This window comes from Colletotrichum abscissum, assembly GCF_030869225.1.
Source record: "Colletotrichum abscissum strain IMI 504890 chromosome Unknown Scaffold_33.1, whole genome shotgun sequence".
NCBI classification, from domain to species: Eukaryota; Fungi; Ascomycota; class Sordariomycetes; order Glomerellales; family Glomerellaceae; genus Colletotrichum; species Colletotrichum abscissum.
Window position 1 is genome coordinate 1 of NW_026850243.1, and position 14,757 is coordinate 14,757.

Genomic DNA, 14,757 nt, shown 5'->3' on the forward strand with positions numbered 1-14,757 from the left:
CCCTAACCCTAACCCTAACCCTAACCCTAACCCTAACCCTAACCCTAACCCTAACCCTAACCCTAACCCTAACCCTAACCCTAACCCTAACTAACCCTAACCCTAAGTAACCCTAACCCTAACGAACTTTTCTGTTACTAAATATTTAAAAAAACTTTTAAAAATCGTTTATATTACTTATTAACTAAGTATAAAGTAGGTTCCTTTTTAATAAGTAACGGAGTTTTAAAAGTTAAAGGACTTATAGAAACGCTTATTAAATTAGAGTACTTAAAATTAGCTTCTTTAGTTAAATAATAGGAGAGTATTATAAATATATCTACTAAGATAAGGACAGCTTCTATATAAATCCGAATATATGTATAATAATATAAGTTTTAGAAATTATAAGTCGATTTAAAAAATCTTTATTTATAAAGCGGGCCTAAAGTACTACGATTATAAAGCTTTTTATAAAAAATAGTTTTATAACTAGCTAAAAGAAGGGTATTAATAGCTACTTAGCGAGCTATTTTATAAAAAAGCTAAGCTTAAAAAAGGAGCGAGGATTTTTAAATACGATTTATTAGTTTATTATACTAGGGATTCTAATTAATATATTAAGATTAAGTATTTTAATATTTTTACTAAAAAATATTAATTCGTAGTATAAATAATTAAAAACTAAAAAAATATAGGGAGGTCTTAGTTTATTAAAAAAAAAAAATAGAGTTAGTTTATAGTTTATTAATAAAAAGAGTACCGTTTATATAAAACCTATATAATATAATAAAAACGAGTATAATAAATAGGATTTTAATAAAAAAAAATCTTAAAATAATAAAGGTTTTATAGTAAATTTAAAAAGGAAAATCAAAACGAAAGGTAATAGATTTACTATTACTTTTATTTATTAAGGGGATTAGAATAAGAAATATAATTAAAGTTAACTAGGTTATAGATTCTAAACTTCTTTTACTCGCTAATAGTAAGTAAAAGGCTAGCTCGGCTAGTTAAATAAGGTATTTAATACCTAAATTCTTTTACTCGCTAATAATAAGTAAAAAACTAGCTCGGCTAGTTAAACGAGGTATTTAATACTTAAATTCTTTTACTTACTAATAATAAGTAAAAGGCTAGCTTAGCTAGTTAAACGAGGTATTTAATACCTAAATTTCTTTACTTATTAATAGTAAGTAAAAGGTTAGCCTAGGTATTTAGGGTTTATAAATCTTAAATATTTTTTTATCTCGCTAATAATATATAAAAGGTTAGTAAAAGTAGTAGGTAGTTAGGGTTGATAAATCCTAAATTATTTTTTAACTCGTTAATAGCAAGTAAAAGGTTAGCTTAAGTAGTTAATATAGGTATTTAGGATTAAACTCTTTTTATTTACTATTAGTAAGTAAAAAGCTAGCTAAGGTAGTAGGTATTTAAGATTTATAAATTTCAAATTTTTTTTTTAAGCCTAACCCTTTAGCACTTAATTAATAAATCTTAATAATAGGTCGTATACTAACCGATCGCTCGCTACTAATTTTTTATAGCTATAAATCTCGAGATAGGAGAGCTATACGCTTACTAATCGCTTACTATTAATTTTTTATAACCATAAATCTTAATAGCGAGCTATATAGTCGCTCACTATTAATTTTTTATAACTATAAATCTTAATAGCGAACTATATAGTCGCTCGTAGTTAATTTTTTATAGCTATAAATTTTAATAATAAGCTATACGGTTACTTATAATTAATTTTTTATAACTATAAATTCCGGGCAGAGGGGTTTAGTAATAGCGCACGCCGTAGATTTTTTATAGCTATAAATCTTACCTACTACCCATAATTTTTTACAACTATAAAAAATCGCACCGCTACTGCCCGCGCGCCCGCACCCTAATAAATAAAAAAAAAGAACCTAAAAACCCCTAAGTACGTACTTTAATAGAGTACGACGTTCACGCTTACCTAAGATTACATATACCTAGGCTTCCCAAGAGGTAGAAAAATTAGGCGACTTAAGTTTAGCTTAGAATAAAATCTCTAGCTCGATTTAGAAGAGGAAGTAGGAGCAAAGTTATTATCTTAAGACTATAATTAGAAAATATAATAAAGACGTGCGAGGTGCGTATTTAGGGCGCCTTAACTATATTATACTTTTAGCGCAGGTTAAACTAACTAAATTAATAATAAGCCCCTAGCTAATATAGCTAGGCGCTAGCGCTTTAGCTAGCTACTAAGTTAATTTAAGCTCTTAGTTATAAGTCTTAACTATAAGTAATATATCTAAATAATAACTTAAATATTATACTATAATAACTAGCTAATTACTATAGTATAAAGCAGACTTTAGCTAGCCACATAGTATCCCTAGTATCGCTTTTGTATAGCTAAATCCTATTTTAAGAATAGCGCGGTTTAGATAGGTCAGCCTCATAAACATAGGTCTTAGTACTTATAGCTTTTTACCCCCAGACTTCTAATTATAATCATCTTAAGCAACTTAACATATACGTCACTCAGATATATAACTCGTCTGAGACAATTTAGTTCTATCTTAATACCATAGTCCGGTTATAGATCTATGCTATTAACTAATTAGATAGTACACTCGTATTATAATAAGATTAGAAAAGTCTTAATAAGGACGTAGATTCCAGTGGACACTCATCATCTACGTCCAAGATGAGAGTATCCGCTAGCAAAGCAACTTCCTAAGAGGAATGAACTACCAGTCCATGTCGAAGCACCCTCTAACCGGAAAGATTATCCAGACTCGGAAATCTATACATAAGCACCCACAATTGTGGTCAGATCATTTCGTTCTCGTAGACAATTCATGGCCTACTCAGCCAGCCACCTAGGTCCACGAGATACGCAGTGTTGAGGGCCTCAGTGAGGCAAGCCAACGACGCACTTCGCAAAAGCATTCCTGGTTTAGGCGACTTATCCCTTTCTCGGTCAAGGCAGGTCCTTTTGCGCATGGACGACAGGAATTCTGTCCCCTCCCGGACTGATACCTAACCGGGGCCTTCACTATGACCTAGACCGTTCTATCACATCTCGGTGACAGATTGACCTCAGCCATAGTGATGATGAGGATGTAGAGATCCGGAGGACTTGACGAACATGGTTAGCATACTGAAAATGGACTTCTTGAGGTAAGTAGGGGCGACCACGCGCCGATCACGAAGACACGTTTAGACTACGATTAGGGTCCCATAACATCTTATTCCTGGGCAAGGCAATTCCCACCTGAAGACTCTTGATGAGATACGTGGGTGGAGAACTCATATTGAGGTATAAAGGCAGGCGACATCGCGGTCGCAATGCCCTACCTTTGTTTTTGGAGCAGACCCCAAGCACCACTCACATATTCTCAACCCAAATTTATTTATCTCCACCACCCTCGTATTCTCAATCGCCTCTATTATAGGCATTATGTCGGACGCGCCATCAACCGAGACCCAGGCCAAGGGGGTTTTGGCGGCCATGACTAACGCTTCTGAGGTAACGTGTAACTCCCTGTGTAACTTTATGATGGTAGGCTGATCGATGCAGACCGTTCGAGGCGCCATCGCGTCCTCCATTCCCGTTGCCAGCAACCAAGTTCTTACTGTCTCGCTACCTGGGACTGTAATTGATTGGAAGTGAGTAAATGCAGACATCACCGCATTCAACACAGGTGCACTAACCACAATTCTAGGGACTACTACTACAATGTCTCGAAGAATATTAAACCGCCGTTGGATGTCCAGGTGAAGGAGGCACGACTCGTTGATGGCATGATACCTTTGTCAAAGTATACAGTAAGTCTCCCAACCGGTCTCCAAGAAAGGCCAGCAACTGACCCAGTGGCACTGTCTTATAGGCCGGTAAAACGGGCAAGTCTGTTGCTCGAAGCTATCTCGCAGCTCTTGATCTCCTGGTACCTGTTGAGGCCTCTGTCTCTGGTGTTGTATCCAACGAGACTGGAAATATCACCGATCCGCGCCTCAAAACAATCCGAGAGCGCTACAAGTACTCAATGGGTTATTTGACTTCATCGGACGACACTCCCAGTGGTAACGGCCGAACCAAGGTTGAGACATATGTTATGAAACAGTCAGCGTGGGCAAAGGAAGTAGCTGAATACCAGAGGGCTCAAGCTGAAACCTTGAGGGGCCTCACACCACCCGCTGGCGCTACGACTGCCCAGGTCAAGGCCTCTCAGGAGAAGTACAATGAATGGATTCAAGAGCACGCGCGAGAATACAAGAACACGATCCAAACGAAGTATATGGACTGGGTAGTTCATGGTTACAAGTTCATGGTAGGGCTTTACTTGCCACAATACATTACTTGAAGCTATGCTGATGGCCGTGGGCTACCTAGGTGGATTTTCATTTTGGGATCGTTGACATCTCGTCGGGCATGAAGCGTATTGAGAACAGCAAGGAGGCCTACAGAAACCTTACTGTCATCGCTTCTGATGGGTCCAGTGAGTACAACGGCGTTGTACTTACGCCGGTCAGCTGGTACGCCTTTCACTCCTTTCACTTGTTTCCACACACAAGTACCGCCAGGATTAACATGAGCGCAGGGCAACGATGGTTGCGAAGAAGACTCTCAATTGGAAAAAGGATCATGCCAAGCCCAACCCAGCAGAGATCCGTGCGGAAATTCGTCGCTTGCAAGGTCTGCTTGTTTCACACGAAACTCTTGCAGATGTCAGTCAACCATGTACTTGGGTATTATAATCAAGAACTGATGATTGTTTCAGGCTATCGATAAAAACGCCTTCTTCCCAGTGATGTCCAGCGATTCGACGGCCGACAACAAAAAGGTTAAGGAAGCTTACGCCCATGTTTACAACGACATGGACACCAAGAATGCCAAAAGCCGGGGCCAGGACGAGAACGGGTCAAACAAGAGCCACTGGCTAAAGGAAGCATTCGATGCTGCCCCTCTTACCGAAAATGTGCTCAAGAACTTGACCGACGAGCAGAAAAAACATGATGAAGCCAGCTTGAAACGAAACAACAGATCTGTCCGTGACAATGAGGACTAGAACAAGAACAAGGCTAAGAGCTGGATCGGCGCGCGGGTCACACAGATCACACAGGATATCGAGGATCTCAAGAAACAGTTGAGCGCTGCCGAGGCTGCTCCTTTGATCAGTGCACCACCGTTATTGCCGGTCGTCAATGCTGAGGGCATTGTTGTGACAGGAGATGAGCTTCTGGCTAACCCAAGTAAGTCAAGCGCTGCCGTTCTGGAGTTCGGCCCACTGACATCATTCAAGGTCTCAAGAACCCAGGCCTTGGCAATGTGATCGATCTCGACAACGAAGAAACCTGGCGCAATGCCGCCGAGGATGGTCCTGATTCCTGGACAAAGGTTGGTTATACCAGAAAGGAAACGTTTGTGTATGTCGATATAGTTGCTGATGGGCCTTTCAGATTTCGTGCAAGGTGACAAGCAAGAGCAGCGACTCCGAGTCTTCGACATCTCAGAGTGCATCCTCCATCTGCGGCAAGGCCGGTTGGGGTTGGTGGCGCGCCTCGGCTAGTGCAAGCCATACAGAAAGCAGCGCGTAAGCTCTACAGACCCACGCTTTGTGCAATTTAATGACTAACAACTTTTAGGGAGGCTATGTCATCCATGTCAAACCTCGATGTTGAGGTTAGTATGAGCTGTATGGTTGTTGAGATTGAAAGGCCTTGGCTTCACGCAGAGCTTTTTGCTGACGCTGAGCTCGATTCTGGAGAGTAAGTTGACCAATTGCTTGCACGTGACAGCTTTTCATCGCAGCGGTGGCAAGTATTGATGAAATCGATGCAGATTCAAAATTTCTCCAGGAGAGGATGTCTTGAGAGACGCTTTCAACAATGGGAAAAACCTCGCGGGCGAATATCAGCAGTTTTCCTCTTACCCAACAGCCTTTGTTATTGCTGCTGACATTGAGCTCAGTGTAAGCATTTTCTGTTTTAACTACGCATCCTGTCTTGATTCTGACTTGAAGCATAGTTCTCGGGAGACACCACCAAGCTCGAGAGTGCAGTCTCGGCTTCTTCTACCCAGGCCAATATCTCCGTCGGGTGGGGCCCCTTCGCAGTCTCGGGATCGCACAGTTCCTCCAAGTCCAAGTCAAAGACCAAAATGGAGTCCACTGCCACCGGTTGCAGGTGAGTTCACGCTCAAGCAGTACTTACAGGTTTACTCATGGAAACTAACAGCACACTTCTAGAATCTCTGTCGAAGCGCCTCAGATCGTGGGCTGGGTTCAGACGCTCCTTCCTATGCTGCCTAAGCCCAAGAATGGTGTTTCCACGATGAGCAGTCCCTTTAGCGTAGCCTGAGCAGGTGGTCCCTCGTGGACATAGAAATCTTTTCAGGCAGCGGCTCTCTTTTCCAAGTTTCTCTATCATGCAAATCATTCTTTATCGTCTGTCGGCTTACTGCTCGACGTCTTGTCACTTACTTAGGCCTATTGGGTTTTTATTTCTTGCTCGAGTATGTTTTTGTGTTTATGTTTAGTAATACCAAATTGTTGGAGCTTTCTCCTCTACATCACACTATCGTATTAGTGCAAAAATACGTCAATCTTAGCCAAAGAGGGCGAACTTTTACTTTCCCCGATGTAATACTCTAGCAGACCTTGATGGACCTCACCCCACCAGGTCGCCCTTATCGACGATGGCGTCGACCGCGCCAACCTGAACTCATACCGAAACCAAGTCGAGGTGATGGGAATGAGCTACTGGACGTCTTTCATGGGAACTTCGCTTTAGAATCCCTCATGGTACTAATCCACCCACGGAAACGGGACGATCATGGCCAATTCCATCATTCGCCTAAACCCTTGGGTCTCACTCTACGCCATGCGGATCCAAGATGAGTCGAACATCGGGTCTCGGAACGAGGTGAATGTATGCATTCATCCTGGCAGCGCAGCAAGGGCTATAGAAGATGCGATAATCTTGAAGGTAGATATCATTTCTATTTCTTGGACAATCTACAACCTGGCCACGTCTAACACGAAACCTCCAGGTAGCCGGAACGGAGACGCTATTAAAGCGCTCAAAACGGCTATCGATCGCGCCAAAGAGCACGGTATCCTTATATTCTGTTCGGCCTCGGATGATATTAAGAAAAAAGGCGCCGATACACTGCCCTACACCTAGGCAAAAGACTATATCTTCCGCATCGGCGCGGCAGACGCCTACGGGTGGAGCGACAAATTGACCGAGGACCACCGCATAATCGATTATTTCCTGCCCGGTAACCAGGTCGCAGACGACGTTAACCCACGCCTGAACCTGGCCGAAAAGCTTAAGTACCGTGACGGCTCGTCGATCGCCACGGTGTTCGCGGACGGGCTGGCATCCCTTCTTCTCTACCTGGTCAACCTGGTGAAGATATATCACACAGGCAACGCCCAAAGACTGAAAAAGATGTCCTAGTATGGCGATTTGTTGCGGACGCGGGATGGTCTGAAAAGGGCATTTGAGAACATCATCACCGACGAGAACTACAGAGACAAGAAGTTCCTCCCTGTGTGGGATCTCTTCGGGTTGAGGGCGAAGGAGATAATAGACAAGAGCAAGGACATAGGCTCGACATGGGACTTGCTAAATGAACTCTGTACTAAATTAGCTACATAATATGGCCAACTTGCACTAGCGCTTCACTTAACTTGACTTTAATAAATACAATAATAAATAAAATAGAAGACTATTATAAATCCACTCTTCATCAACTTAACTTCGAACCTAAAATTAATTATATAAATCAACTAAACTAACTAAATTAACTCATGTTTTAGTATTATAACTTTATTAATTACGCCTTATCAAAATTTATAAAATTACTTACTTTCTATTTATTTCTTGGTTTTATAATCTTTAATAGAGTTTTCCCCTTAAGTTCTATTTACTAAAGTCTTTTTAAATTCTCTAAGGAGGAAAAGACGGCTTAACCTACCAAGTATAGTAATTCTATAAAAGCCGATTTATCCTTTTATAAAGTAATTAAGAATATAATAAACTATAATTATTTATCCTAATTTTTTACAACTTCTAAGACTCTTCTAACTACCTCGCAAAATTCTCTACTACTATTGCCGCCTAATCTTATAAACTCTAAACTAGGATAGATAATAAGTTGCTTGCTTACTTCCCTACTATCCTATACTATAATCGCTTCGTCTGGACTTTTAAAAAGTTTAAGGCCCAGAATAGCAGTGTCTCTTGCTAGCCGCTCGAGGCTGCGTCGGAATCCGTCCTGGCGGCGGTGTTGATTAGGAAGCAAAAGGGCTAGTTCGGTAGCTAAACGATCGACTATTGACCTAGCATGTTTCGTTACAGTCTCGGGAGACATGTATCCGCTAGATATCTGCCGCTAGATGTCGAGATTCTCCGCATGGTTGATCCGGTTTATTTATGCTATTCGTATTAGTGGCAAACTAAGAACCAGTGAGACCGCGTGCGATCTGACTTGGGAGAACGTACCTCTTCTATGTGCGGCTTGTCTGACTCCCTCACGGATTACGCTGTGTATATACAGAAGCTGCGGCGGAAGTAGCGGAGTGTCGACTTGAGAGTTATATCTAATGCCTCCGAATAGCATTCGTGCGACGAGTAATCGGGTTATACTTCGTTGACGGTTCCGATCGAGCAAAGTAGTCGCCCATGAGGATTGATGGTCTGGATACGGCGCTAAGAGTTGTAATCTCTCCTCCGCTTTAGCGCTGATCTGCAGATACTCTCCGTTAATGATGTAGTTGTCGACAATGCTCTTGATCGTCTCCTTGAGGTCCACCATGCGGCGAATGTAGTGATTATCTCCGAGCTGCTCTGGAAGATTTCTAAGATGGCTCGTTGCATAGGGGGGCTCATGGTCTTCTGAAATTCCCATCGTTTCTCTGAGGTCTCTTGGAGGGCGTGTGCCGGTAGCCTTAATCTTTTCCGGCTTGCGATACCTGTAGTGACGGAGGAAGAAAACTACCGCGGAGGCTAAAAGAAGAATGCCCAAGGTAGTACCTATGCTAACACCCGCGGCCCTAGTAGGAGAAAGTTTCTTATTAGAATTATCGGTTTGGTTTGTTTTTTTAGAAGCCGGAGGGTCGGTCTGAGTAGGTGTCGCGAGGCTCACCGTTACGATCGGGCCCTGAAGTGTAAGTGTCGAGTTTATTGGGTTTGTCGGTAATTGCAGACCATTTTGCACGAGAACAGTCCCAGGGAGGGTTACAAGGCTAGTGTTGGCCCCTATAGCTGAGCCAGAAGTGCTGTCTTGGGGGTTTCTTCGAGCGGCCATTGCTTGTTCAACGAGAAAAGGATACCAAAACGTTGTGGTGTTGGAGTACGGGATTGACGACAGAGAATATAAAAGTCGGATCATCCTGATTTTTTGGCTGCGAAAGGGAGTCAGGACTCGGAACTCAGGCAGCCTGCTTATGCTCGGTTAATGAGCAAAGGTAATGGAGGGTGGAGGGGTAAGGGCGACGGTGAGGGTGTGGCAGCAAGGGGTGCGAACTCTCAGTCACTCGAATTTCCCATGTCTCTGCATGAACACTAAAGAGCGCCGCTAAAATTAGGCTGAGGCTGAAGCTATGAGCTAGTCGGCTTCGATACATTCTGGGTACATCCAGGTACTTTGGCTGGGAAATTTGCGCCACCGGGCTTGTATAAACATAAGTCGGGGATGTAGTAGAGCCTGATTGGAAGCGAAAGCATAAAGGGTCCATGGGGCAACCAGCCAGTCTTCTCTCGACTTTGTAAAGTGACGCAAGATATTCCGCTTCCACGAGCCTGTTAACTAATTTGCCGTACAACTTGGGACGATCTTTAAGATGGAAGAAAAGCCCGATCTTCTATTCGGCATTGATGTGGGAATGACCTGTGAGTTCGTTGCCCCAGACATCTCGCATTTGCCAGTCAGCTCACTCCCCCTCGATGTGTAGGCACTGGAGTGTCCTTCGTCAACTTCTTGCAGGGCCCGAGAACATTGCCTTTCAAGGAATGGGGCCCGAGAAAAGTCGCCGATAAAGTCCCCACGCAGCTTCTGTTTCGACATCCGGACAGCTTCAACGTTAAGCCTCTGAACTGGGGGTTTGAGTGCACCCCGGAGAGGGATGGCCACCTCAAGACATTCTTCAAGACCAGCTTCTGCAATCCAGAAGTGGATTCCAAGGCACGGGCAGACGCTACAGTCCTATACAAGCAATTCCTGAAATGCCTGTATGAGAAGCTGGAAGGCCACTTCTCCGGCGGAACGCTGGGGGGCAAGTCGTGGACCAACTGTTGTATTCACTTCCACTTCAGCGTGCCTACTACCTGGGATGCTACTTCGAGATCCGAATTCGTGGCTATTGCCAGGCAAGCTGGTTTCGGGAGTAGTAATCGTTTCACGGTTGAGGCGAGCCTGCCAGAGCCACACGCAGTAGCAGCTTTCACTTTGTCGCAAGATGAGTTCGTCAAGGTGGGTACAAGTTCTGCAAGTCATAGGTTGATGAGCAACTTTGCTAATGCAATATTCTCAGGATGGCCAAAGCATGGTAGTCATCGATGCTGGTGGAGGCACAGTGGTAGGCTTCGGCTGACTATTTCCCCATAATTCCAGACCATAGATGTTCATTTATGTCACAGGACCTTGCCTTCTTTATCGTCGAGAGCTCTGAGCGCATGCAAGTAAGCATGGCTGAAGTCACACCTGTTCAAGGTATGCAGAGGTATCCAGTCGCTGTTGCACTCATATCAAGCATGCTGAACAGCTTCCAGGCAAGAAATGTGGATCAGCGCTGATCGACTGGGGTATTAGAGAGGAAATCCTTACTCGCCTCGAGTCTATCAAGCATAATCTCGTCCTTCCCGATAGACTCACAGGGGAGTTAGATGATACTACATTAGAGGACCTCGGAACCACGATGATGACCAGCGAGACTATCCAGTCGAAAAAGAGGGAAATGACCTCTGACACCCGCGACGACGAAGACTTCTTCTCTATTGTCATCCCTCACCTTGACAAGTCATTCAATAACTCGGACTTGGGAATTTTAAATGGAGAGATGCGGTTCACTATGTAAGCAGCCTCAGTATTCATCCTTGCTGCATTCAGCCTACATCGGCGAAGCCTGTTTTAACAATACACGCAGAGGCGGATTGAGAGCGCTCTTTGATATAAACATCAACAAAATTCTCGACTTGCTAGACCGTATAGTCAATGAACCGGTCAAGAGCGGCAGACAACCCGAGGTCGTAGGTTTGCATTCAGGTCCCTTCTGCTCGAAGTCCTACTTCTGACAAGTTTACTATCTAGAATCATATCTACCTTTCTGGTGGCCTAGGATGCTCGACATACGTCTATGACAGGATCAAGAGGCACGTTCAAGATTCCAATAATCCCAGGCTTGTCAACACAAATATGTGGCAGCCAATTGATGGCCAGATGGTAGTCTGCATGGGAATTGTCGAGTTCTTTCGCCAATCCCTGAACCACGGCAAGAATATGCTCTCCCAGCACCACTCTCGCGTCTCTCTCGGGCTCCCATGTCGGATCAAGCGCAATGGAAGCAACGTCGATTGGCTTGTGAAAGAGGCCAAGCCCTTTTCCAAACTTTCTCAGGACGGAAAGTGGATTGAAGACTATGTCCGTTGGTTTGTGCGAAAGGTGTGTCATGCCATGTCTCATTAGCGTCATTGCCAATCCAGTCTTCGCGGGTGTTCTCTGATAATTCGAATAGAACGACGTTCTAAGAGATAAAAATCCTGTCTCTGTGAACTTCAGCACAACCTTTGATGCCGATATTGAACAGAAGAAGCGTGTCGTTCGGTTGGAAATCATGAAGACCTTCACTGAGCCAATTCCGACCTTTTGGTTTCGTAGTATGTATTATCTCTTAACTTTGAATTCCTAAAGTGTGGACGGTGCCCAACGCCGACAGATGAGCTGATCCAGTTCCTAGACTCGAACTCGGTAACGCCGACCGCGAACCTCATTTTGGACCTTTCCGAGGCATCTCCGAAGAGTCATCGGAAAAAGAAGCCGTTCATGGGTATGGGAAGCAAGAAGGCCCGTGTCATCATCGATTACTGCATTGAAGCAGATGTTGGGCTGTCCACAGCGACTTTCAGATGCCGTAAGTGCAGAGTACACCATTCTATCCCCATTCGCACACGCAGTGCAAGCAGGGGAAGGCGAGAATCGTTCCATTGACGCACTCAAGGTGACCGATATACCAAAACCGTATTGAGCAATGAGGAAACTGTGGTACTGGACACAGTCAGGCGCGAAGGGGGGAAGATGCCGCTCACCAATGCGGCTATTGACTTGGAAGATTTCAAGTCTTGAAGGCATTGGTAGTTCGCGTCGGTTTGTTTTAGGGTTAAACATGTAGTAATGCCAATAGTTGAAAAGATTGATTTACTACCGTCTGAAAGTTGAAAATTCCTTTCTCATATCGTGTAAATGGTCCACGGAAGTAGAAAAGAATTCCTCAAAAAGGCCGGTCCTGCTGGAATCTGCGACCGGTTCTCTTGGGCTCTACACTATTGCCGACGTTGGGACTATCAATTCGGGGCCTGAATGAAGGCGATGAAACATGTGACCGTTCTGAGTTTGCGACACGACCGTTCTCTCCGTGATTTTGAGCCACTGGCTCGGGGGCTGCTTGCTGCGGAGGGGGCACTGGCTGAGGGGACACCCGCGGAGATACTCTCTGTGGAGAATCCTGCGCCATGTGCTTAGCGGGCTGCGATGCCTTGGAGATAGGTGCGTCAGCGTCCTGCGTATCTTGGCATGGAGCAGTTCCCGCCTGGTCGACGTCCTCGCCTTCGTCTTGGGAGGGATGGAGCGGGGTTTCAACCTCAGCAAGTTGGTCGTCTAAATCAGGAACCTTGCGCTCCGTCGCTTTCTCAATGTGCTTGATGATTGTGTCTGGATGCTCCGAAGAGTAATGCGCTAGGACATCGGAAGCATTGGAAAAGTCCCTCGAGGAGCCGGAACCGTAGCAATCGGTGCAACGGTAGCATGCATAGCCATCAGACGACGATGCGACAAGATGGCTTCGGCAAAGCATCATCATCAATTCCTCGATGAATGGCTGCGAGAACTTTGCCAAAGGCTCCTTCTTCTCCTTTTCCGGAAGAGAAATCTTCACATAACAGAACTTGCAGACGAACCATCCCTTGCCTCCCGGGATCTCTTCACTCTGGATGTAGGCAATCTGTCGCGACACCTCCTGTTGACAAATGACGGCCCCGGAGCAAAAGACACGGCTGCCACCCCTATCGGCAATGGGCGTCGGCAACATCATGGTCCCAAAGGTAGGGAAGAGCCCTTTCAAATCAACCGGACTCTGCGTTGACTTATTCTCTTCAACGGCCTCGATTTCTCTTTTGGCGCCTTTGGCATATGCTTCAAGTGCCTTGGTTTCTTTCTCCAATGCAACATAAGCTTCGTTTTTGCCGGATTTCTCGGCCGAGATGGTATTTTGAAGCAAAGCCAAGCGTCGTTTGTCAATGTCGATTGCCTTTTTGATCCACGAGGTCAAATTCCCGTCGTGGCTCCTACCTGTCATAGCAGGTTAGCTCTATCATGTTCAGACGGAAGTCGAGCAGAGCAAAGGCAAATTGTTTTTCCCCTCTGTTCCTCTCACTTACCCAAGGCGGCGTCAAGGGCACGTCTGAGGACGTTTGTTGATACTCTAGCACCATGTTTTACCTGGGCCAGCGACCGCCGAAATGTTGCCAAAAGACGCTGATCAAGCTTGTAGCGTTCGATGATTTCCAATAGCGCCTGAGTTGCGGAGATTGCAGCCGATATGATTCCCATAATAGCCATGACATCGTCGAGACCGACAACCATTGTGGCTTGCTGGGGACAAAAGGTGAGAGAGAAAAGGATAATACACCGCCTTCAAGATACTGTTGTGCATTAATTTCGCTCTTTGACTTTTGGTTCTTGATTTCAGCCAGGAACCCATCAACATATCGGCTATGAGCGAGGAAGATGAACATCAAGGCGAACCGGCGGCACAATGTGAAGGCCGATTACTATCTCTCCGGCGGCTGAAGGCTCGTCTTTGCCTAAGGCTGCTGTGTCTCATGTGCCGATCTGTAGACCGTGAAATTTTGATGTCAAAGTCATGTACAGGTACGACAAGTGCCCTTTGTGGCTTTTTTCCGAATGCAAATGTGAGGAGCTGGAGCTGAAGCTGAGCCATCCGTGCTTTTTAGTGTGTTGCAAAGCGCAAACAAGCAAGTGTGTCTCGAACGTGCATTTCTGCGGAAGCCTCAGCTAGGGGAAGAGTCCGATTGGCCTGTACTAATGTATTAAGTGGCAGCCACTGTGTGAGTAGCGGTTAGCCAACGTCCCAATGCTTCACCGGAATGGAACGCGAATGCCAAGCTGGTGAAGGGAATATGCTGAGGAAAACGACATGGCTGAGACAGGAGAATAATAACGAAACGCTTGCAGACGCTCTCGGCCCAAACTAGTGTTTCTAGCTGAAAGAAACTTTCGAGTTAGAGCCTTGTTAGATGTCGGTGGATATGTTGAGCGGCATACTTCGATGTCTAGGGAGGGCCGGTTGAGATATAGGGACTGGGTTTAACGAATGGCATTGACGGAAAGGCAAGCGAGCTGAGGCAGTCACATTCAATAGTAAGATGAAGAAGCGTCACTATCGTTCCAAGCGCTCATAACTAGAAGGATCAATGCTGTAATACATTTGGGTGATAGGTTTGGAGGCTTGCAGCTGGCGTAACTTGAGGGGCGTGTAAGTTAAGAAGCCCTTT

At 44.8% G+C, this 14,757-nt stretch overlaps 3 protein-coding genes across 3 annotated transcripts; 2 read left to right on the forward strand and 1 right to left on the reverse strand.

The window, feature by feature from the left end:
• Positions 1-3,421: 3,421 nt before the first annotated feature.
• Positions 3,422-6,321, forward strand: CABS01_11723 (uncharacterized protein; the record flags this gene model as incomplete). The annotated part of the gene is made up of 14 exons (XM_060545077.1): positions 3,422-3,490; positions 3,542-3,630; positions 3,687-3,789; positions 3,852-4,292; positions 4,355-4,497; positions 4,563-4,689; positions 4,743-5,009; positions 5,085-5,214; positions 5,265-5,359; positions 5,422-5,555; positions 5,608-5,730; positions 5,804-5,933; positions 5,990-6,147; positions 6,210-6,321. 14 exons carry the CDS (start codon positions 3,422-3,424, stop codon positions 6,319-6,321), a joined length of 2,121 nt encoding a protein of 706 aa, XP_060397194.1.
• Positions 6,322-9,812: 3,491 nt separating this feature from the next.
• On the forward strand, positions 9,813-12,310 carry CABS01_11724 (uncharacterized protein; the record flags this gene model as incomplete). The annotated part of the gene is made up of 10 exons (XM_060545078.1): positions 9,813-9,861; positions 9,924-10,441; positions 10,503-10,547; positions 10,609-10,650; positions 10,734-11,041; positions 11,115-11,217; positions 11,279-11,629; positions 11,703-11,844; positions 11,904-12,098; positions 12,243-12,310. 10 exons carry the CDS (start codon positions 9,813-9,815, stop codon positions 12,308-12,310), a joined length of 1,821 nt encoding a protein of 606 aa, XP_060397195.1.
• A 145-nt stretch (positions 12,311-12,455) lies between these two features.
• CABS01_11725 (uncharacterized protein) lies at positions 12,456-13,825 on the reverse strand (the record flags this gene model as incomplete). The annotated part of the gene is made up of 2 exons (XM_060545079.1): positions 12,456-13,531; positions 13,621-13,825. 2 exons carry the CDS (start codon positions 13,823-13,825, stop codon positions 12,456-12,458), a joined length of 1,281 nt encoding a protein of 426 aa, XP_060397196.1.
• Positions 13,826-14,757: the final 932 nt, after the last annotated feature.